General features: G+C 41.8%; 1 protein-coding gene across 1 annotated transcript in view; it reads right to left on the bottom strand.

Annotated features, from left to right (window-relative positions):
• Positions 1–8,197: 8,197 nt before the first annotated feature.
• C2 (complement C2) overlaps positions 8,198–24,479 on the bottom strand; it is an 82,279-nt gene continuing 65,997 nt past the window's right edge. Inside the window, exons 16-18 of the mRNA XM_070737646.1 lie at positions 18,625–18,751; positions 13,873–13,922; positions 8,198–8,825 (exon numbers count right to left, since the gene is read on the bottom strand). Coding sequence (XP_070593747.1) covers positions 8,637–8,825; positions 13,873–13,922; positions 18,625–18,751 — 366 coding nt within the window. The 3' untranslated portion in view covers positions 8,198–8,636. The remainder of the gene's footprint in view (positions 8,826–13,872; positions 13,923–18,624; positions 18,752–24,479) is intronic.

Here is a 24,479-nt window from a genome sequence, read left to right as displayed (position 1 = left end):
GCAACCTACCGGTGATGTCAAAGCTCCGAATGCCAAACATGACCCCGAACTTTGCTTGAAGTTTGGAAAAATTTCGTGTTTGTGTTCGGCATACCGAACACCGCAAAATTTGGTACGGACCCGAATTGTGCGGGTTCATTTCGCCCATCACTACTTGCAATCATTCATTAAGTCTTCGGAGAGGGGCAGCAAACAAATCTAATAAATTATTATTATTATAATTATTATTATAATAGAATAACGGAGTTGGAAGGGACGTTGGAAGCAGGAGTGAAATCCAGCAGGTTCTGACAGGTTCTGGAGAACCGGTAGCAGAAATCTTTGAGTAGTTCAGAGAATTGGCAAATACTACTTCTGGCTGGCCCCAGAGTGGGGTGGGAATGGAGATTTTGCAATATCCTTCCCCAGAGGTGGTGGGGAGGGAATGGGGATTTTGAAGTATCCTTCCCCCAAGATGGTGAGACCACACTTGGAGTACTGTGCACAGTTCTAGTCGCCGCACCTCAAGAAGGATGTAATGGAACTGGAAAAGGTGCAAAAAAGGGCAACAAGAATGATAAAGGAAATGGAGCACCTCTCTTATGATACCAGGTTGCAACGCCTTGGTCTCTTCAGCCTTGAAAGATGGCGTTTAAGGGGTGACTTGATCGAAGTGTATAATATCATGCATGGGATACAAAAGGTGGATAGAGAAAAAATATTTTATTATACAGTAGTACCTCATCTTACAAACTTAATTGGTGCCGGAAGGTGGCTCGTAAGGCGAAAAGTTCGTAAGATGAAACATTGTTTCCCATAGGAAACAATGTAAAACGAATTAATGCGTGCAAGAAAAAAAAACAACGATGCCCGGCTGTCACCTTTTGAAACAGCCGGGCACTTCTCAGCATTCTCCCAATGCCGAACCTGGAAGTTTGGCAAAAGTTCGGGTTTGGGTGGCCGCCGAGAAGCCCGGCTGCCCAGCTTTCATCTTTTGAAACAGCCAGGGGTCTTCTTGGCGTTCTCCTCAACGCCGAACCCGGAAGTTCGGCAAAAGTTCGGGGTCGGCGTTTGGGTTCAGGAGGACGCCGAGAAGCCCCGCCGCCCGCTGTTAGCTTTTAAAAAGAGCCGCGGAGCTGTCGGGATGGTCGGGAGGCTGGAAAGGAGGTGGGGAATCCCAATAGGGAATTCCATGGCCGGAGCTTTGACATCACAAAGACGTCCTTCCTGGCCGGCCGAAGTTCCAGGTTCAGAGTTCGGGCGGCGGGTTTGTAAGATGGAAAAAGTTCGGAAGAAGAGGCAAAAAATTTCCGAACTCCGGGTTTGTATCTCGAATTGTTCGTATGGCGAGGGATTCGTATCACGAGGTACCACTGTACTCATACTTATACTTCTGAGATGGTTGTACCTCTTTCTTTTGTTGTGAGCCACTCCAAGTCCACGGAGAGGGGTGGCATACAAATCTAATAAGTTGTTGTTGTTGTTGTTGTTGTTGTTATTATTATTATTATTATTATTATTATTATTATTATTATTCTAATAGCAATAACACTTAGGCTTATATAGCTATTCACAGGGCTTTACGACAGGCTTTTCAGTGGTTTAGAGTCAGTCCTGACCCCAGCCATCTGTGTCCTCATTTTACCAATCTCTGAAGGATGTTTGTTTAAAGGAAAAGGGGGGACATGATAGAAACATTTAAATATGTTAAAGGGTTAAATAAGGTCCAGGAGGGAAGTGTTTTTAATAGGAAAGTGAACACAAGAACAAGGGGACACAATCTGAAGTTAGTTGGGGGAAAGATCAAAAGCAACATGAGAAAATATTATTTTACTGAAAGAGTAGTAGATCCTTGGAACAAACTTCCAGCAGACGTGGTAGATAAATCCACAGTAACTGAATTTAAACATGCCTGGGATAAGCATATATCCATCCTAAGGTAAAATACAGAAAATAGTATAAGGGCAGACTAGATGGATCATAAGGTCTTTTTCTGCCGTCATACTTCTATGTTTCTATGTTTCTATGTTTCTATGTAAATGGTTACCTTTTTTTTTGGTTCTCTTTCTGCCCCAGCTAAAATCCTTCCCACCTATGATTACAGTTTAGTTTGCTGTCCTCACTTTGTTGTTTTCCCCCCTCTCTTTTCTTTCTTACTGGCCACACGTGATGGCGCATTATGTGCCCACTTGTTTAGAATGTTTTTATTATTAGGAAAAGAACCCTTTTCTTTGCATAGTTACTTTGCTGTTGAACCAGACAGGTAATGTGTATTTTCTGGGTTTGCTTTTGATTGAAAACTGTTTCTTTTAACTTTTACATTGAGAGCTTGAATTATTAACAGATGGAAGACTGAATCAACTTTCAGCAGATCAGAATTGAACTCTTGGCAGGCAGCAGAGTTAGCCTGCAATGCTGTATTCTGACCACTTCCCCACCACCTCTCCTAATTGTCAGGAAATTTCTCCTTGGTTCTAGGTTGGTTGTCTCTTGGATTGGTTTCCAACCATTGCTTTTTGTGGTACCTTTAGATGCTTTGGAGAATAGGTTGACTCTTGCCTGCTTTATGGCAGCCTCTTAGATATTGGAACACTGTTCAAATTAAACAAAGCCACAATGAAAAAAGTGTCTTATGGTCACTTTCACACTTATGACCATTGTAGCATGTTTAAAATTTGGACAACTGGCATGTATTTATGAGCTGCAGAAAAAACAATTGCTGCCAACCTGCCTCCCATTGAGGACCTGCATATTGCACCAGTCAAAAAAAAGGGCAGTGAAAATATTTACTGACCCCTCACATCCAGGACATAAACTGTTCCAACTCCTATCCTCAGAACATTGCTACAGAGCACTGCACACCAAGACAACTAGACACAAGAACATTTTTTTCCTGAATGCCATCACTCTGCTAAACAAATAATTCCCTCAACACTGTCAAAATGTTTACTAAATCTGCACTACTGGTTTTTTTCTCATCATTCCTATCACCCATCTCCTCCAACTTATGACTGTATAACTGTAATTTATTGCTTGTATCCTTAAGATTTTTATTAATATTGATTGTTTCCTCATTGCTTATTTGACCCCTAATCATTAAGTGTTGTACCACATGATTCTTGACAAATGAATCTTTTTCTTTTATGTACACTGAGAGCATATGCACCAAAGACAAATTCCTTGTGTGTCCAATCACACTTGGCCAATAAAGAATTCTATTCTATATTCTACTCTATTCTGTTTTGTTCTATTCTATTCTATACTATTCTATTCTATTCTATTCTGACATACTGAGCAAAGACACATACAAGTATTCCTCGATTTACAAAACTTCATTTGGTGACTGTTCAAGTATCATTCTTCAGTGCCGTTGTAACTTTGAACAGTCACTAAAGAAACTGTCATAAATCGAGGACTGCCTGTATTCCAGCTCCATCCAAAACAGCCTTAAGGTTTCTCAAATCTTGCACTGACAAAGCAGAACCAGGATCAAAATGGCAACGAGAAGAAATAATTTCATGCCAGTATACTTTTCGGCTTTGGGGATATGTATGGAGACAACTTCCACTTAACAGTGGGGGGGGGGGGGAATGCAAAGTGTCTATTAGACAAAATCATAGCCAACACTTTTCTTTTGACTTCCTGAAACTACATGCAGAAACCACTCTACTTCAATAGTGGGTTTCGATTACCTTTGCCACCAGTTTGCTACTGGAAGCATGCGTGTGTGTGTATGGGGCACTTCTGCACACGCACAGAAGCTTCTGCACATGCGCAGACACACAGAGATGGGTGGGCGGAGTCTTCTGCTGTCACCAGGCAAACCAGAAGCAACCCACCACTGCTCCATTTCACTTAAATATTATACAGTGGTACCTCTACTTAAGAACTTAATTTGTTCCATGACCAGGTTCTTAAGTAGAAACATTTGTAAGTAGAAGCCATTTTTTCCATAGGAATCAATGTAAAAGCAAATAATGCGTGCAAACCCATTAGAAAAGATATAAAAGCTTGGAATTTGGGTGGGAGGAGGAGGAGGAAGAAGAGGAGGAGGACAGTCGCTGCCCAGAGTGAAGGGAGCGTTACTTTTCTCTGTGCGCTGGCAGAGGTTTATTCCCTCTCCAAGTGCCCAGAGAAAGGAAAACGCTCCATTCGCTCTGAGCTGCCAAATCCTCCTTAAGCACCACCGAAAGGCTCCTCTGGCAGCCCAGAAAAGCCTGAGATGGCCAGGATTAAAGGGGGAATGGCAGGAAACTATCTGGGCCTTTGTGCCTTTCTCAAATTTTGGGGGAAATTTTTCCAGGCTCGGGTTCTTAAGTAGAAAATGGTTCTTAAGAAGAGGCAAAAAAATCTTGAACACCCGGTTCTTCTCTATAAAAGTTATTAAGTAGAGGAGTTCTTAGGTAGAGGTACCACTGTATTCTGGATGAAAAAAAATCTCCTCATAATATATCTATTGGGTTATTCCTTTATTTTTAGGGGGGGGGAATTAGGGACATCTATGATTAATGTTGTGTTTTCTGGGTCACTTTTCTCTTTGTTTTCTATTGCTTTTTTAAAAATGATGTCCAGGTTTAAAATGTAATTGTGAAACTAAACAAGGACATTCACAAATTGTGTGTATACATGTGAGTCCAGTAAGTTCAGATGGCAGCCACAACTTCACAGCCAGGAGAACTGCCCTTCCCATGGATGTCATAGACTAGAGTCTAATCAGAACAGAGATAGCAAAGTTTGTTACATAGCGCCAGAAACCGAAACAAACCATTTCCAGCACTTTCATATTTTTGAAGCAGGAAACAGGATTCTTTTAATTCAAAAGTGATTTGACTTATTTATGGCTTCCTGGGGATTTCTAATCTCTTATCATGAATCCCTGAGTCATTTGTTTGCTCAAATACCTTTCTTTTCTCACAAAGGCCTAATTTTCAAATTTCCATTGTTTTTTTTTGGGGGGGGGGGGGCGACTTTAATCCTCTCAGACAAGGTCTGCAACTTGAGTGTCCTCCTGGATCCACAGGAGACTATCATCTCTTGGCTGTGACCATGGGGACCATGGGGACCTTTGCCCAGGTCCACCTGGTATACTAGTTGCGATCCTATTTGGACCAGGAAGCCTTGCGCAATCACTCAGGCCCTCATCACCTCCCATCTTGATTATTGCAATGCGCTCTACATGGGGTTAGCCTTGAAGAGTGTTCGGAAACTGCAGATAGTCCAGAATGTGGCCACACGAGCTCTCATGGGTGTATCTTGGTACACCCATATAACACCAATGCTCCGCATGCTGTACTGGCTACCGATTAGTCTCCGGTCACAATTCAAGGTGTTGGTTATCACCTATAAAGCCCTACATGGCTTAGGACCAGACTATTTACGGGACAGTCTCCTGCCACATACTGCCAGAGAGCAATCATGGGCTTCCCTAGGTATGCCCATGTTTCACCAACACTCCGCAGTCTGCATTGGTTGCCGATCAGATTCCGGTCACAATTCAAAGTGTTGGTTATGACGTTTAAAGCCCTTCATGCCATTGGACCAGAATGTCTCCGGGACCGCCTTCTGCCGCACAAATCCCAGCGACCAGTTAGGTCCCACACAGTTGGCCTTCTCAGGGTCCCGTCGACTAAACAATGTTGGCTGGTGGGACCCAAGGGAAGAGCCTTCTCTGTGGCGGCCCCGACCTTCTGGAACCAGCTCCCCCTGGATATTAGGATTGCTCCCACTCTCCTTGCCTTTCGTAAACTATTTAAAACCCATCTCTGCCGTCAGGCATGGGGGAATTGAGACATCTCCCCCAGGCCTATATAATTTATGCATGGTATGCTGTCTGCATGTTTTTTAAATTATGGGTTTTTAGATATTTTTAAGTATCAGACTTGTACTATACATTGTTCTTTATTATTGTTGTGAGCTGCCCTAAGTCTGCGGAGAGGAGCGGCATACAATCTAATTAATAATAATAATAATAATAATAATAATAATAATATAATATAATATAATTAATATAATATAATATAATAATATCCCACAGGATCTTTTAAAATATTGACTAATTAGACATACCATATAAATTAGATAAATGCCATTTATATTCGTTAAAATCAACTATGACTCTACCAAGAGCAAACAAAACCAAAGGGAAGTTTACTCCATCCACATATTCAAATCAGAGGTCATTTGTTATTGTTATACCAGTCAATTAGCTGCCCCCCTTCTTCTTTTCTTACCTTTACAATCTTTTCTTACTATCTATATTATATTTCTGTTTATCTTTTCCTTCCTTTCTATTTCTTTTCTTATTTTGTCTTTCAATGATATTTATAATTGTGCTAATAGTTATTATACGTGCTGTTTTCTACTCTGTCATTCTTTTAATGTATATATGCAATAAAGATTATTTTAAAATGAAAAAAAAAAGATCCCACAGGGTTGGTTTTCTCCAGGTCCCGTCGACTAAGCAATGCAGGTTGTTGGGACCACGGAGGAGGGCCTTTTTGGTGGCTGCCCCAGCTCTATGGAACCAACTCCCCCCCCCCCCAATGTCTGTACTGCACTACTGGCCTTCCAGAAAACTGCAAAGACATGGCTTTGCCGGCAGGCCTGGGTGCCGTGAATATTAACATCTGTCACGGCCGAAATATGTTGATTGGTATGCGTGTTGTTTGATAGGATTATATGGTGGGTTTTATAATGGGGTTTTATAATTGGTATTTATTTGACTTCTTACTTTTTTTATTGTATTGTATTTTACTTTGTTGTAAGCCGCCCTGAGTACCAAGATATTGGGTGGCATAAAAATCTAAATACAGTGGTACTTCTACTTACAAACCTAATTCGTTCCATGACCAGGTTCTTAAGTAGAAACGTTTGTAAGAAGAAGCAATTTTTCCCACAGGAATCAATGTAAAAGCAAATAATGTGTGCGATTGGGGAAACCACAGGGAGGGTGGAAGCCCTGTTTCCTCCCAGGAGATTCCTAGGGAGGCCCCACAGAGGCTTCTCCCTGCCTTTTCCGGCCCTGTTTTCTCCCAGGAGATTCCTAGAGAGGCCCCATGGAGGCTTCTCCCTGCCTTCTCTGGTTACAGTTTCAGAGGCTTGGGTTTCTAAGAGTCAAAAGAAGAGGCAAAAAAATATTGAACACTCAGTTCTTATCTAGAAAAGTTCGTAAGTAGATGCGTTTGTAGGTAGAGGCACCACGGTAGGTAGGTAGGTAGGTAGATAGATAGATAGATAGATAGATAGATAGATAGATAGATAGATAGATAGATAGATAGAGATACATAGATAGATAGATATAGATAGATAGAAAGATAGATAGATAGATAGATAGATAGATAGAGATAGAAAGATAGATAGATAGATAGATAGAGATACATAGATAGATAGATATAGATAGAAAGATAGATAGATAGAAAGATAGATAGATAGATATAGATAGATAGATAGAAAGATAGATAAGATATAGATAGAAAGATAGATAGATAGATAGATATAGATAGATAGATAGAAGGATAGATAGATAGATATAGATAGATAGAAAGATAGATAGATAGATAGATAGATAGAAAGATAGATAGATAGAAAGATAGATAGATAGATAAATAGATAGATAGAAAGATAGATAAATAGATAGATAGATATAGATAGAAAGATAGATAGATAGATAGAAAGATAGATAGATAGATAGATAGAAAGATAGATAGATAGATAGATAGATAAATAGATAGATAGAAAGATAGATAAATAGATAGATAGATAGATAGATAAATAGATAGAAAGAAAGAAAGATAGATAGAAAGATAGATAGATAGAGATAGATAGATAGATAGATAGAAAGATAGATAGATAATAAATAAATAAATGTGAACTACGAAACTACATTATGCGATGTGATGACTCAAAAAAAATATGAAAAGGAACTACTTATGGTAATACATGCAAAACTTCACTCCAGTGGTGAAATTCAATTTTTTTTACTAGCAGTTCTATGGGCATGACTTGCTGGGCATGGCAAGGGAAGTATACTGCAAAATTCCCATTCTCTTCCCAGCCAGAGGTGATATTTGTTAGTTGTCCAAACTACTCAAAATTTCTGCTACCAGTTCTCTGAACTACTCAAAATTTCCACTCTTACTTCTCTCTCAGAACCTGCTGGATTTTTCTCGATTCACTCTCAATAAACAAGATCTGATATTAAGAGTCAACTAAGATCTGGTATTCTGCTGACAATTTATTTAGGGTAATAATAATTCTGCTGCCATGCTCCGTGAGAAGTCATAACAAACAGGGCAGAAAGGAACAAGGAAGAAGTTTTTAATTACCATTGTGTTAATTAACATTAGGAAGCTTTAAGGGAATGGGTTTGAATAAATATTGTACGAGGATCTTGGAAGAAGGCAAGTAGAAGTACGTAATATACAGTATTACAAAAGGAACCATTGGCTTAATTCTATTTTCAGCTAATTGGCATTTTTGCAATGTCTGTTTGAAAGACCTCAAGGCTCTCTGACACAGTGACCTTTGAGCCTTCTGCTGAGAATATCAATTAATTGAATCACAGATGCCATTGAGCTAATTTTCAATAATCATCAGGGAGATAGCTGGCTTGGCAAATATCTTGTACTGAGTTCTGGTTAAGAGCAACTATTAGAAGTTCATTGCATGGGAATGAATCTCAAGGATTTGTCCAGATATTTCCTTAACCAATCCTGCATTTGAAACAGACTGATGTAGAAGTCTCTTGGTTTGGATTCTTTGCTCGGCTGATCCCGTATTATTTCTCCCTTGTTATTTTTATTCTGCCTTTCACATGGATCATACGTTCCCCAGCTGATCACACCGACCTATTGGGAAAGACAAAGGAATGATAAACAATAAACTAGATAACCTGGATCAGATCCAATGAGTCACTAATTCATTAACTGTCTTGGCCAACAAAAATCTCTCTATTTTTTGCCCTTCACTTGGGGTAGTTCTGAACATGGAAGCCTCCATCTTCCTATAGGTACAGCTTTTGGTTGATGTCCCCAAGTGCGATGACAAAATGTATATCGTTTTGCAAGAGCCATGGTGGTGCAGCGCTTAGAATGCGGTATTGCAAACTAACTCTATCCACTGTCAGGAGTCCAATCCTGACCGGCTCAAGGTTGACTCAGCCTTTCATCCTTCCAAGGTTGGTAAAATGGGGACCCAGATTGTCAGGGGGCACTATGCTGCTAGAATATTCATGACTGGGAGAACCATATTAACAAGGTTAGCCAATGAATAGGCCTAGCAACTGAGTCAGTCGATGGGAGCTAATCACATTCTGAGTCTGTGCAGAGAACTGAAACTTAAACTTAAGGATGGGCATGGCTCTGTGCACTCTGTGCTTGTCTGCTGTGCTGAAATGAAAGTAACCCCTGCTTGTGTTCGCTTGAAGAAGAACTCCACTAATGGTATTGTAAATGTTTATAAAGAATTTTATGAATCCAGCTGAATCAGTCATCTGTGGGTGCTCCTGGTTTTGATTTTTGCAACAAACTCTTTTATATGCTAACTCAGTTAGCAGCTTAGAGTTGGGTGTGAAACACTATAAACCATATATGTGCTATTGCTATTTATAATAATAATAATAATAATAATAATAATAATAATAATTTATTAGATTTGTATGCCGCCCCTCTCCGAAGACTCGGGGCGGCTCACAACAATGATAAAAACAATATTATAATGGCACAAATCTAATATTAAAAAACTAAAAACCCTATCATAATTAAAAACCAAACAGCACATACATACCAAACATAAATTATAATAAGCCTGGGGGAAAGATGTCTCAAATTATTATTATTATTATTTATTGGATTTGTATGCTGCCCCTCTCCGGAGACTGGCGGTGTAGGTGGGTCTTAAGTAATTTACAGAAGACAAGGAGGGTGGGAGCAGTTCTAATCTCTGGGGGGAGTTGATTCCAGAGGGCCGGGGCCGCCACAGAGAAGGCTCTTTCTCCTGGGGCCCGCCAGACGACATTGCTTAGTCAACGGGACCCGGAGAAGGCCAACTCTGTGGGACCTTATCGGTCGCTGGGATTCGTGCGGTAGCAGGCGGTTCCGGAGGTACTCTGATCCAATGCCATGTAGGTCTTTAAAGGTCATGACCATTTATCCTTTCATCATAATAGCAACAGCACTTTGATTCATTTACTGCTTTACAGTGCTTTACAGCCCTCTCTAAGCGGTTTATAGAATCAGCCTATTGCTCCCAATCATCTGGGTCCTCATTTTACTCACCTTGGAAGGATGGAAAGCTGAGTCCACCTGGAGCCTGGTGAGATTCGAACTGCCAAATTGCAGGCAGCTGGTAAGCAGTAGAAGTAGCAGAAGTAATATCAGACCCATGTATGTCCAAGGTGGGGTTCTCATTGTGATGTCACAATGAACTTTTCGTGACCTGTCCTTTTGCTTCCTCATGGGTACTTAGTAATTGAAAATATGTGGCAATGGAAACAGGGTTGAAATGACTGCCTGCCAGATGACCCTTTCATCCCATCTCACCTCTAAAACATAGCCTATGACAGTTGGCTCCAAAGTTGGCCACTTTAAGACCTGTGGACTTCAACTCCCAGAATTCCTCAGTCAGCTGACTGAGGAATTCTGGGAGTTGAAGTCCACACCAAAGGTCTTAAAGTGGCCAGCTTTGGAGACCCCTGGCCTATGTGGTGCTTGGTAACCTCTTCCACATACACACTTGCATTTACTCTCACAACAATCCAATGTTGTATAATGGATAATGTGTAGCGCTAAGCCTGGGGTGACTGTAGTGAATCACCTGTATTGGTTTATTCTTATTTCTGCAAACACACATTTCTGCAAACACACATGCCGCACGAATCCCAGCAACCGGTCCCACAGAGTTGGCCTTCTCCGGGTCCCATCGACTAAACAATGTCATTTGGCGGGACCCAGGAGAAGAACCTTCTCTGTGGCGGCCCCAACCCTCTGGAACCAGCTCCCCCCAGATATCAGAGTTGCCCCCACCCTCCTTGCCTTTCGCAAGCTCCTTAAAACCCACTTCTGTCGTCAGGCATGGGGGAATTGAAATTTTTCCCTTCCCCCTAGGCTTATAGAATTTATACATGGTATGCTTGTTTGTATGATTGGTCTCTTAAATTGGGGTTTTTAAGATTATTTTTAATATTAGATTTGTTACATTGTCTTCTTTATTGTTGTTAGCTGCCCCGAGTCTTCAGAGAGGGGCGGCATACAAATCCAATCCAATCCAATCCAATCAAATCAAATCAAATCAAATCAAATCAATCAACAAACAAACAAACAAACGTTGGACGAACATTGTTAATTCCACTTTTGCCTTCCGGATCTACCTTAAATTGAAACGTTTTAAGGCATAAAAGGACAATAAGTATTATTATTATTATTATTATTATTATTATTATCATCATCATCATTATCATTATTATTATTATTTATTAGATTTGTATGCCGCCCCTCTCCGCAGACTATACAATGACAAGTCCAATATCAAAGTCTAAAATAACAGTTTTACATTAAAAAACCTAAAAAGTGGGACCTATCTGCAGGAGAATTAAGGAAAGTTAAAAAATGCGGGGTGGGGGAGAAACTGTTTTGGAAAAAAAGATCATAGAGCTTCTGAGCCCCTCCTTCTACTTAGTGCAGGGGTAGGCAAAGTTGGCTCTTCTATGACATGTGGACTTCAACTCCCAGAATTCCAGAGCTAGCATGATTCGCTCAGGAATTCTGGGAGTTGAAGTCCAAAAGTTATAGAAGAGCCAACTTTGCCTACCCCTGGCTTAGTTACAAGAATCCAAGTACAGCACACCCAAAAGACATCACCCTGGTCTCTGCTGGAACACATTAGGGAAACAGGAGTCCACTTTTTCCATTTCAGGTTCTTCACATTTGATCAGAGCTTCCTGCTTATTAGGAAGTTTTTGTTGGCCAAAAAAGCCAACACCATCCTAAGCTGCATCAATACACTCCAAGGCCAGGGAAGTATTAATACCATTCTACTACGCCCTGGTCAGACCACATCTGGAGTACTATGTTCAGTTCTGGTCACACTTCAAAAGAGACATTGAAACTCTGGAGAAGGTGCAGAAAAGAGCAACCAGAATGATTAGGGGACTTGAAACCAAGACTTACAAAGAGAGATTGCAGGAACTGGGCATGGATAGCCTTGAGAAAAGGGGCCCCAGAGGGGACATGATAGCTGTATACAGGTATATGAGGGGTTGCCACAGAGAGGAGGGGGCCACTCTATTCTCCAGAGCACCAGAGGGCCGAACGAGGAACAACAGCTGGAAGCTGACCAAGGAGAGATTTAACCTAGAAGTAAGGAAGAACTTCCTGACGGTCAGAGCGATCAACCATTGGAACAACCTGCCTGCGGAGGTTGTGAACTCCCAAACTCTGGACACTTTCAAGAGGAGATTGGACTGCCACGTGGCTGGGGTACTTTAGGATTCCTGCTCAGGCAGGGGGTTGGACTTGATGACCTGCATGGTCCCTTTCAACTCTAACAATAAATAAAAAATAAAAATAAGTAATACTCGCCCTGAAGAATCTTGCTTTTCCTCACACAAAGCATCTCAACTGTTCTCAGAGTATCTAGAGTAGGAATGTCCTAGAGCAGTGATGGCGAACCTTTTTTGGTTCGTGGGCAGGCCTTTCTGAAGCCTGGTAGATGAAAAAAAAAATGCCCAAATGGGAAACCGGAAGTTCGGAAAATGCACTTCCGGTTTGCCCATTGTGCTGTTTTTTGCACTCCGGTGCATCAGGGACCTTCCCTGAATCCTCCAGAGTGCAAAAAACAGCCCAACGGCAAACCAGAAGTACATTTTTCCAAACTTCCAGTTTGTCCATTGGGGGAATTCTTTTGCCTCCGGGGCCTCAAGTAAGCTTCCCTGAAGCATCTGAAGGACGAAACGGCCTTCCCCAGGGCCAAAAATCAGTTGGCCAACGTATGCATGTGTGCTGGAGCTGAAACATGGTAAAGTCTCTCCAATATGGCTCCACAACTCAGTCCTAGAGATAAACACATCCCTACAGAAGAAGAAATTCTATTCAAAATTTTATAATGCGTGGAAATGGACAAACTGACACTAGTGTTGAAGGACAAATTGGATACAGATTATTGTGAAACCTGGAATAAATTATTATTATTATTATTATTATTATTATTATTATTATTATTATTATTACCGCAGTAAAACAGTACAACAAAATCCAATACTAAAAAAGCAGTTAAAAACCCATTATATAAAGACCAATCATACATACAAACATACCATACATAAAATTGTGAAGGCCTAGGGGGGAAGTGTATCTTAGTTCCCCCATGCCTGGTGGCAGAGGTGGGTTTTAAGCAGCTTACGAAAGGCAAGGAGGGTGGGGGCAATTCTGATCTCTGGGGGGAGTTGGTTCCAGAGGGTCGGGGCTGCCACAGAGAAGGCTCTTCCTCTGGGTCCCGCCAAGTGACATTGTTTGGTTGACAGGACCCAGAGAAGACCCACTCTGTGGGACCTGACCGGTTGCTGGGATTCATGCGGCAGAAGGCGGTCCCTGAGATATTCTGGCCCGGTGCCATGAAGGGCTTTATAGGTCATAACCAACACTTTGAATTGTGACCGGAAACTGATCGGCAACCAATGCAGACTGCGGAGTGTTGGAGAAACATGGGCATATTTGGGAAAGCCCATGATTGCTCTTGCAGCTGCATTCTGCATGACCTGAAATTTCCGAACACTTTTCAAAGGTAGCCCCAGGTACAGAGCATTACAGTAGTCGAGCCTGGACAGAAAAAAGGAGGACCAAGAGCTTTAACCAACTGAATTGTACCTGCCACATTCGAATCCAGTACGTAATTCATTACCTGAAAATGTCTTTCTCTCTTTTCCACAAAGAGTGATCCACCAGATTCACCTGAAAAATAGAATGGAAAGGAATGGAATAGCATGGCATGGCAACGAATAGCATAGCATGGAATGGAATAATGTGGCTGGCGTGGCGTTGCGTAGCATAGAATAGCATAGCATAACATAGTATAGAACAGAAGAGAAGAGAATAGAGTAGAATTCTTTATTGGCCAAATGTGATTGGGCACACAAGGAATTTGTCTTCAGGGCATAAACTCTCAGTGGGAAAAGTGAAATTAAACAGAGGACAAATTTCACAACTTCTTGCTACCTCCAGAAGGTAAAAGTTCAAAAGTTCAGGCCTTGCAAAACTGAACTGCCGATTAGATGAACAATAGAAGGAGAAAGTCTATTTCTTTCTGCTGATCTAGGGATCTAAGGCCTCAGCTTACTCTGGATTTGTTTGGAGATAATTTTTTATTTCCCATTAACCTTTGATAGGTTTATTTTTAAAAGAGAACAGATTATATCACGTAGATCAGACATCTTAGCAGTCTTCCATTCGTGCTCAATGGTGGAAAAACAAAAACATACCTCAAGATGACTTAATAATAGAAAAAATTAAATACTGTGCAGAAATGACCAAGTTAACTCTGGAAATTAGAAATAATGATGATTCTCTATTCAATAACGGCTGGGATCCCTTTTATTGCTGGTTAGAAAAAAAGAACAATTTGCCCAACAAATGTTAAGAATCCTTATATATTTAGATAGATACATATCTGGTGTCAAATCTTCCTTCTTTTTTTTTTCAATGGATGTATGAGACATCGATATATGTTAAAATTAAATTGGCACTCTTAAAATCTCTTTGCCTTGCTATAACTTAACACTTTCTTTTATTCATTTACAATTCAAAATATTAGATATACTGTAATGAGCTATTGAGAATATTTCTAGTTCATATTACCAATACAGATCTACCATACACTCGCCCGTCTCTTTCCTTTTTTTTTGTTTGTTTGTTTGTTCTGTTTGCTTGGTTCTGTTTTGTTTTGTCTCTTGTTTACTGTTAAATGCATATTGTCTAGGCCATAATTTGATACACAATCTTTGCTCCTTAATTACTCATTTCTTTTTTCTTCTGTATCTCGATTTGTTTACACTGTTATCCATACTTAAATGTATGCATTGTATTTATCCTTGTAAATAAAAACTTTATTAAAAAAAAACATGGCAGCGTTACTCCTACTGTTTCATTTGAAATGCTAATCGATAACCTGTAGTTGATAAAACCCAAAAGCAAACTATTCTCATCATCAAGATGCAACCTATGTCAACTAGTATCCAGCTGTTCCATGGTGGGAAACATGGTGCAATTCTTCTTCTTCCTCCTCCTCCTCATTAATCAATGCCCTGTGGGATGAAGGATTGGGCTATGGATAATCATGTTCCATGTTGATCCATATGGGTTGGTAGATAAGATATTTGTTGACTTCCCAGTCTAGGTTTGAGAGAAATTGCCTCAAAATATGATCCAATTAACATCAATGGAGATTGACGTTATTCAGGTCATGGTTGTTTTCCTAAAGGTGGTTTTATTTTTTCCCCAAGAGGCAACTGGACATTTTGGGGTTTTTTTGTAAATGATTCACTTCTCATTCCAAGAAGCTTCTTCAACTTAAAGAAATTGCCTCTTGAAAAAGCACCTTTGGGACATCTGCTGAACTTCTGTATCTAATGGGAGACTGGAACTCATGGTCTTCTGGCTTCTAAGCTAGTGGCTTGAAGCACTAAACCAAAACCGGCCCTCAAAATTTCTACATGGGCAGCAGGAAGAAATGTGCATTATTCCTACACCCGGCTGAAACCTAACAAGGCACTGAACCAGCCACTCAGGTCATAGCAAGGACTAGAAAGTTTAGAGAGGGAGGAGAAGGGTTCTACAGCTTGCCATAATATTGCCATAATATCAGTAAATTGATTCAGTGTGTAAAGGAAATATCCAGGACTGAAAGACCTCTGTTATTAGAAAATATTTGCTCAGCTGGGTCCTGCAATGGGATGCATCCAATCTCCCTCCCCCAATTTAAATGTCCTTTTTTTAAAAAAAAGACAGAATAAAATTATGTAACTTATTTCTGTACCTAGCTTACCCAGCTCTGCACTGGTTAATTTCAACCCAAGGCAAAGTTGACTTTCCACCTTTCCATTGATTATTTCCTGATTGCTTATTTGACCCCTATGACATTAAGTGTTGAACCTGATGATTCTTGACAAATGTATATTTTCTTTCATGTACACTGAGAGCATATGCACCAAAGACAAATTCCTTGTGTGTCCAATCACACTTGGCCAATAAAGAATACTATCTGCTATGGAGCAGCTCTGTAGAATCTCTCAATGATTCATTATCTCATTGATCGGGCCTTGACCCCATTTTTTTTGGAATCACTGGCTATTTGCCTGAATGGCTGAAGGATTGACTCTGAAAGCCATCTGCAGGGATCTGTCAGCTTCCTTGGACCACTGTGAAAACAAACTGCTGGCTAAATGGACAAAGAATTCAATCCAGCTGAATATTTCTTATATCAGCGTTTCTCAATCTTTGCAAAGTGAAGATGTCTTCACTTCAACTCCCAGACTTCGCCAACCATCCCATGCTGGCTGGGGAATTCTGGGAGTTGAAGTCCTGACTTCTTCACCTTGCCAAGGTGGAGAAACACTGACCTACGTCCATGTTCTTATATACAAAAATTAGCATTCTGTTCCTGGTTCTTTACTTCTATCTATGGGGTAATTGAAGAGATCACTCATTGGCTTTATGATATAATCAAAACAGCTATGAAATTAGATTACATTAGATTAGCAGAGTTGGAAAGGACCTTGTAGGTCGTCTAGTTCAACCCCCCCTACACATGCCCAAGCAGGAGACCTACAATAGTTATGATAGATGGAAGTCCAATCTCTTTTTGAAAGTCTCCAGTGATGAAGTTCCCACAACTTCTGATGCAAGCTGTTCCATTGGTTGATTGATCTCACTGATAGAAAATTTCTCCTTATTTCCAGATTGGTCAGTTTCCATCCACTGATTCTTGTTCTGCCTTCTGGTGCTTTGGAGAATAGCTTGACCCTCTCTTCTTTGTGGCAGTCCCTTACATATCAGAACACAGCTATAATGTCTACTCTGTGGTCTTTCTCTTCATTACACTAGCCATGCCCAGTTCCTGCAATCGTTCTTCATATGTTTTAGTCTCCAGTACCTTAATCATCCTGGTTGCTCTTCTCTGTGCTTTTTTCTAGAGTCTCAACATCTTTTTGTAGTGTGGTCAACAAAACTGGATGCAGTATTCTAGGTGTGGTCTTACTAAGGCTTTAGAGAGTGGTATTATAATACTTACAGCTCAGCCTCAAACTATTCAATGGAGAAAAAAGTAAAAATTTACATTTAGGCAAGAAAAACAAAATCCAGGTATAGTATATGTAGTACCTTGCTCAATAGTAGCAACTGTGATAGGGATCTTGGAGTCCTAGTGGACAACCATTTAAATATGAGCCAGCAGTGGGAAGCAGCTGCCAAAAAAGCCAACACAGTTCTAGGCTGCATTAACAGGGGGACAGAATCAAGATCACACGAAGTGTTATTAGCACTTTATAATGCCTTGGTAAGGCCACACTTGGAATACTGCATTCAGTTTTGGTCACCATGATGTGAAAAAGATGTTGAGACTCTTTGTTGCAGAGAAGAGCAACAAAAATGATTAGGGGACTGGAGGCTAAAACATAAGAAGACCAGTTGCAGGAACTGGATATGTTTAATTTAATGAAAAGAATTACTAGGGGAAACATGATAACAGTGCTCCAATATTTCAGGGGTTGCCACAAAGAAGAGGGAGTCAAGCTATTCTCCAAAGCATCTGAAGGTAGAACAAGAAGCAATGGATGGAAACTAATCAAGGAGAGAAGCAACCTAGAACGAAGGATAAATTTCAGAGAGTTAGAAAAATTAATTGGTGGAATAACCTGCCTCCAGAAATTGTAAATGTTCCAACACTGGATGTTTTAAAGAAGATGTTGGATAACCCAGTGTTTCCCAACCTTGGCAACTTGAAGATATCTGGACTTCAACTCCCAGAATTCCCCAGCCAGCGTTCACTGGCTGGGGAATTCTGGGAGTTGAAGTCCAAATATCTTCAAGTTGCCAAGGTTGGGAAGCACGGAGATAACCAATTGTCTGAAATGGTGTAGATTTTCCTGCTTAAGCAGGGGGTAGAAGATCTCCAACGTCCCTTCAAGCTCTGTTATGATATTATATACATACATATATACAACATATATTATGATATTATATACATACATATTTACAACCAAAACAGAGGCCTGAATTTCAGATATAAGCTGTTGATGGTCCTAAGTCAAGATACCACATGACTAGACTTGAATTTTACCTTCATTTTTATGAGTCATTGCTGTTCTTAAGTGAATCGTGTGATTGTTAATTGAACCGCATGGTCGTTAAGCAAATCCAGCATACAAAAAAACATTGCATATTGCAATCATTAGTGACTGGTCATAAGTAAGGGACTACCCGCATTGGGTACAGGGAACAGTATAATAGATTGGGGAGAGGGAATAGTACAATATGTTCCTTGGTTAGGGTCTCCAACGTAAATGATGCTCAGAATTCAACCCTCCCTCTTTGATGTCCCAAACCTCTAACATGCATTGGGGATATATGTAGTTACACCTCTTTTGTAGGTAAAATTCACCTTTGCAAGTGTGGGCTTCCAACGACTTATCTTCTCCGCTGCACAGGAACCTCTCAGTCACCACTTCATCGACATCGGACACATTGGCATAGATCTTCTGAATAGCTCCAGAAACACACGTGGGGCGCTGCAAGAAAGAATAGTTTAACGGGCCTGTTACTGGAGTAGCTAATTGGACCATTGGATCAAGGGCTCTCTCTCTCTCTCTATTTGGTGTGTGTGTGTTCAAATGGGTCTATGGAAATTCTTAGTCATCCAGGCGATGGTTATCCCAAAGATGTCTTCTTTTCAAAAGGCACCTGGACTTTGTTTTTCCATGAAGATGTTTCACTTCTCATCCAAGAAAGTTCTTCACTTCTGACTGAATGGTGGAGGAAGGAAGGTGTTATTGCACAGCCACCATCTATCTCCAGTGTGCTACACAATCCCTTTCAGCAGTTCCAAGAAGGTTCCACACCAATTTGCACTGTTCAGGTGACGCTGAGAAAGAGTAATAACGACCAGATGACTGCAAGGAATTTGTGAGTCCTTCCCTCCGCCATCATTCTGTCAGAACTGATGAAGTTTCTTGGATGAGAAGTGAAACATCTTAAAGGAAAAAACAAAGTCCATGTGCCTTTTGGGGAAAAAAAATCATCTGTGGGACTTCAAATCACTAGACTCCAGCCTCTGCCCAGTAAATGTTTTGAATGTGACAGTATGTATGTGATTGTTTGTTTGTTTTTAAATGACTAATTTAAAATTATTAGTAATTATTAGTAAATTAATAGTAATTATTCTATTAATTGGCTTAGAAATGTTTTATATTGTATCTTTTTATTAAAATGTTGTGAGCCGCCCCGAGTCCATGGAGAGGGGTGGCATATAAGTCCAATAAATAAATAAACAATAATAAATAAATTGGGGTTTGAATACCGGTGACTGCCTCCATTAGTCCCTAAAGCAGTGTTTCTCAACCTTGCCAACTTTAAGACTTGTAGATGTCAAATCCCAGAATTCCCCAGCTGGTATCACCACTGGCTGGGGAATTCTAGGAGTTGAAGCCCACACATTCTTAAATTTGATTGGATTGGATTGGATTTTTATGCCGCCCCTCTCCGTAGACTTGGGGCGGCTAACAACAGTAGTAAACAGTATATGACCATCCAATATAAACAGTTAAAAACCCCTATTGTAAAACCAACATACATACAGACATACCATGCATAAAATTGTAAAGGCCTAGGGGGAAAGAGTATCTCAATTCCCCCATGTCTGGCGGCAGAGGTGGGTTTTAAGAAGCTTACGAAAGGCAAGGAGAGTGGGAGCAATTCTAATCTCTGGGGGGAGTTGGTTCCAGAGGGTCGGGGCTGCCACAGAGAAGGCTCTTCGCCTGGGTCCCACCAAGTGACATTGTTTAGTTGACGGGACCCGGAGAAGACCCACTCTGTGGGACCTAACTAGTTGCCATATTTGAGTGGTTTAATGGTAAAGTGGTTTGCCATTGCCTCATTCCCATGGCTGAATGGAAGATACTGGCTCAAGGTCACCCAGCTGGCTTGGGGCCTACGGCAGGATGAAAACACCCTGTTTACTAGCCTGATGCTTTAACCACTACACCAAACTGGCTCTCCACCTGTTCTTGAGATGAGAGAAAACTGGACTGGTGTGAAATCAGCTGCCTCCAATGTTGATTCCTCTCCTGCCTCCATTGTGTCTGTTCCAGCCACCACTGGAGGCTTCTGGCTTTGCAACCTTCCTGCACACTTCTAAACATCGCCAGCTGATAGGAGAAGCCACCCCCCCTCCCAGTTAGGATATTGATATAGGGAGGGTGTCAGAGATTCGGACTGGTACTTTTAGAAATGGTAGTGGAAATTTACTGCCTCTCGCCGAAAAGACAGCAATGATCGACGGTCCATGCTTCCAAACCCGTCCTCTAGTAGTCCAGTGTTTCCCAACCGTGAAGATATTTGGACTTCAACTCCCAGAATTCCCCAGCCAGCAAATGGAGTTGAAGTCCAGATATCTTCAAGTTGCTAAGGTTGGGAAACATTGCTCTAGTCACTGTGGCTTGGAAAAAACAACTCTGCGCATATGCAAAGGCTTCTCTGTGCATGGGCAGAGGTTCATTTCTGGGTGTTTTATGTGACGTGATGGGGGGCAATTCCATTGCGATCAGAACAGTAGGGAAGGTAAATAGAAACCACTGCTGGAGGGTGTTTGGGGAGATGTCAGGATTAATGCAGTAAAACCAGGTCTTTGGGTCATCGTAACTGGATGTCATCTGGCTTTCTTGCTTTACTACAGGGGCAAACTTGGCAACTGTAAGACTCATAGACGTCAACTCCCAGAATTCTTCAGCGAAGAATTCTGGGAAATGAAGTCCATTGGTTTGGAGGTCCCAGTTTGGAGGTCCTTGTTTATCATGCGGCTTCCCCATTCAGATTATGCATCCCCTTGTTCAGTGCACAGCTTCAGGGCTCAAAACAAGGTTCGCAACCAAATCTTTGATTTAAGGCTGTGATGGCGAACTGGTGGCACGTGGAGCCATATCTGCCGGCATGCGAGCTGTTGCCCTAGCTCAGCTCCAGCATGCCAGCCAGTTGATTTTTGGCTCGCACAGAGGCTCTGGGAGGGTGTTTTTGGGCTACGGAGGGCCTCCGGGGGTTGGGGAGGCTGTTTTTGCCCTCCCCAGGCTCCAGGGAACCCTCTGGAGCCTAGGGAGGGTGAAAAACAGGCCTACCAAACCCACTGGAAGTTGGGAAATAGGCCCTTTCCGGCCTTCCGAAGTTTTCGCCTTCCCCAGGCTCCAGGGACGCCTGGGGAGCCTGGGGAGGGTAAAAAACAGGCCTATTGGGCCCACTGGAAAACAGAGGAGGGGCAGTCGTGCGTGCATGCAAGGGGGCAGATAAGGCATTGCAAGGGAATAAGCCCTCTGAAAAGCTGGCATGGAAAAGAGGGTAACACTCCCACTTCATTTAATCGAAACATTTAAATATGACAAGGGGTTAAATAAGCTTCAGGAGGGAAGTGTTTTTAATAGGAAAGTGAACACAAGAACAAGGGGACATAATCTGAAGTTAGTTGGGGGAAAGATCAAAAGCAACATGAGAAAATATTATTTCACTGAAAGAGTAGTAGATCCTTGGAACAAACTTCCAGCAGACGTGGTTGGTAAATCCACAGTAACTGAATTTAAACATGCCTGGGATAAACTGTATATCCATTGTAAGATAAAATACAGGAAATAGTATAAGGACAGACTAGATGGACCATGAGGTCTTTTTCTGCCGTCAGTCTTCTATGTTTCTATGTTTCACCCTGCCTGGGTTGGTTGAAAATCTGTGCCCAAGTTATCCCAAAGGTGCTTTTTCCAAAAGGCGACTGGATTTTCGTGTTTTTCTACTTCCTTCAAAAATGTTTCGCTTCTCCTCTTCGGTTGGAGTTGAGTTGGAGATGAGATGACAAGTTAGAACTGGAGAAGCTTCTCGGATGAGAAGCGAAATATTTTCAAAAGGAAAACAAGAAAATCACCTTTTGGAAAAAGCACCTTTGGGAAAACCATGACCTGGATGATTAGGAATCCCCATAGTCATTGTGCCCAAATTAAAATATAATACAATTTAGATTCAGCTTTGTGTTGTTGTTTGTTTTCAGTGACCTGCTTTGGAAGTCAACTGTTGAATTCTGAAGAATCGGGTTCAAAAGATTATTGATGCTTTGAACTTGGTGATGGAAATTATGGCGGAAAGTTTCAAAAGGCCAGGTTGGTGACAGACCATGTGAGCCTCAGAACCTTTTCCTCGCTAATTATATTTCTTCATTGCCAAGTTCTCTATCTCTGAGTCAGAGAAAACGATCAGCATAAATCTATCATTCGTGTGGCTTGTTTTCTTTCCTGCCTTTTCCCTGGTCCTGCTGTTCCAAACCAAGAAAAAGCAACATAGCCTAACAAATGTTATTTATTTAGATTTCGGCTGTCTTTTCAAGCACTGTGAGCTTAAAGAAGGGAGACATTACCTTAAGGATGGTTTTAAACCGATCATACAATTAGGCCTGAGATTGAATGAACGCAGTGTTATGGGGATAGGAAAAAGAGATTTCCCAAACACATCATAGGTACAAACGTATGGTAAACTGCGACAAACTTGATTGCAAAAAATACAACTTCATTAACAGAGTTGTTAATGCCAGGTGTGTTGCATAAACCATGACCACAGTGTGGTAGTAAAAATTTTGGTAGCCCTTCACTGCCTGGAATGCACTACCTGACAATGTGATTTCTTCCCCAAACCCCCATAACTTTAACCTTAGACCAGTGTTTCCCAACCTTGGCAACTTGAAGATATTTGGACTTCAACTCCCAGAATTCCCCAGCCAGCGAATGCTGGCTGGGGAATTCTGGGAGTTGAAGTCCACATATCTTCAAGTTGCCAAGGTTGGGAAACACTGCCTTAGACTATCTACTGTCGACCTCACCCCATTCCTAAGAGGTTTGTAAGGGGCGTGCATAAAATATGACTTCAGCAATAAAGTGATCAATACCTCGAATGCATTACCTCAGTGTTTCCCAACGTTGGCAGCTTGAAGATATTTGGACTTTAACTCCCAGAATTCCCCAGCCAGCGAATGCTGGCTGGGGAATTATGGGAATTGAAGTCCAAATATCTTCAAGTTGCCAAGGTTGGGAAACACTGCATTACCTGACTCTGTGATTTCTTCCCCAAACCCCAAAATCTTTAACTTCAGATTGTCTACAGTTGACCTCTCCCCTTTTCTAAATTTGTTTGTTTTTTTAAAATTGCAAATAAACTTTATTTGCAACACACGAAACACAAACAACAAAACATTACAATAAGAGTTGGACATTTTGTGATGTGACTATACTGTAATACAATTCTAACAGTGCTTATTTTCTATTACACAGATTGTATTTATATAATATACATCAAATGTTAGCAAAGATTTTGTTCTGGTCTATCTTTTTCTTTGTTTTCCTTTTATGACCGATCCTCTGGCATTTACTCTCCAAATTATCCAACCTTTATTGTATTATTATTTCTAAGAGGTTTGTAAAGGGAGTGCATAAGGGCACCATTGTGCCTTTTATCATTACTTAATACTTATGTTATGCTTATACAAACTACAATCCTATACTTGTTCAAATAGATAGATAGATACCGTGTTTCCCCGATAGTAAGACCCCCCTGATTGTAAGACATATGGGGGGTTTCAGGGGGGTCGGCTTATATAAGCCATACCCCGAAAGTAAGACATATGTCTTACTTTCGGGGAAACACGGTAGATAAACGGTATTGCGGGGGGGGGGGGGCGATGACATTGCTTCCAAGCTCCCCGCGCACCCCTCGCCTTCGCTCGCCGCGGGCGCCACCGCCTCTTCCCCTGCCGAGGCTCAGCTGCAAGCGGCCAGCGAGGCCGATCGGCTCCGAGGCGAGCGGCCGGAGCTGCGCCCTCCTTCGCCCGCCTCCTTTCCGCTCGCCTCGGAGCCGAGCGGCCTCGCTGGCCGCTTACAGCTGAGCCTCGGCAGGGGAAGAGGCAGTGGCGCCGCGGCGAGCGAAGGCGAGGGGCGCGCAGGGAACTGCCGGAAAGGAGGCTGGTGAAGGAGGGCGCAGCTCCGGCCGCTTGCCTCGGAGCCGATCGGCCTCTCTGGCCGCTTCCCCTGCCGAGGCTCAGCTGCAAGCGGCCAGCGAGGCCGAGCGGCTCCAAGGCGAGCGGCCGGAGCTGCGCCCTCCTTCACCAGCCTCCTTTCCGGCAGCTCCCTGCGCGCCCCTCGCCTTCGCTCGCTGCGGCGCCACCGCCTCTTCTCCTGCCGAGGCTCAGCTGCAAGCGGCCAGCGAGGCTGCTCGGCTCCG

This window comes from Erythrolamprus reginae, chromosome 2, assembly GCF_031021105.1.
Source record: "Erythrolamprus reginae isolate rEryReg1 chromosome 2, rEryReg1.hap1, whole genome shotgun sequence".
NCBI lineage: Eukaryota > Metazoa > Chordata > Lepidosauria > Squamata > Dipsadidae > Erythrolamprus > Erythrolamprus reginae.
The sequence above is the reverse complement of the archived record's forward strand: the minus strand, read 5'-3'. Positions and strand labels throughout refer to the sequence as shown.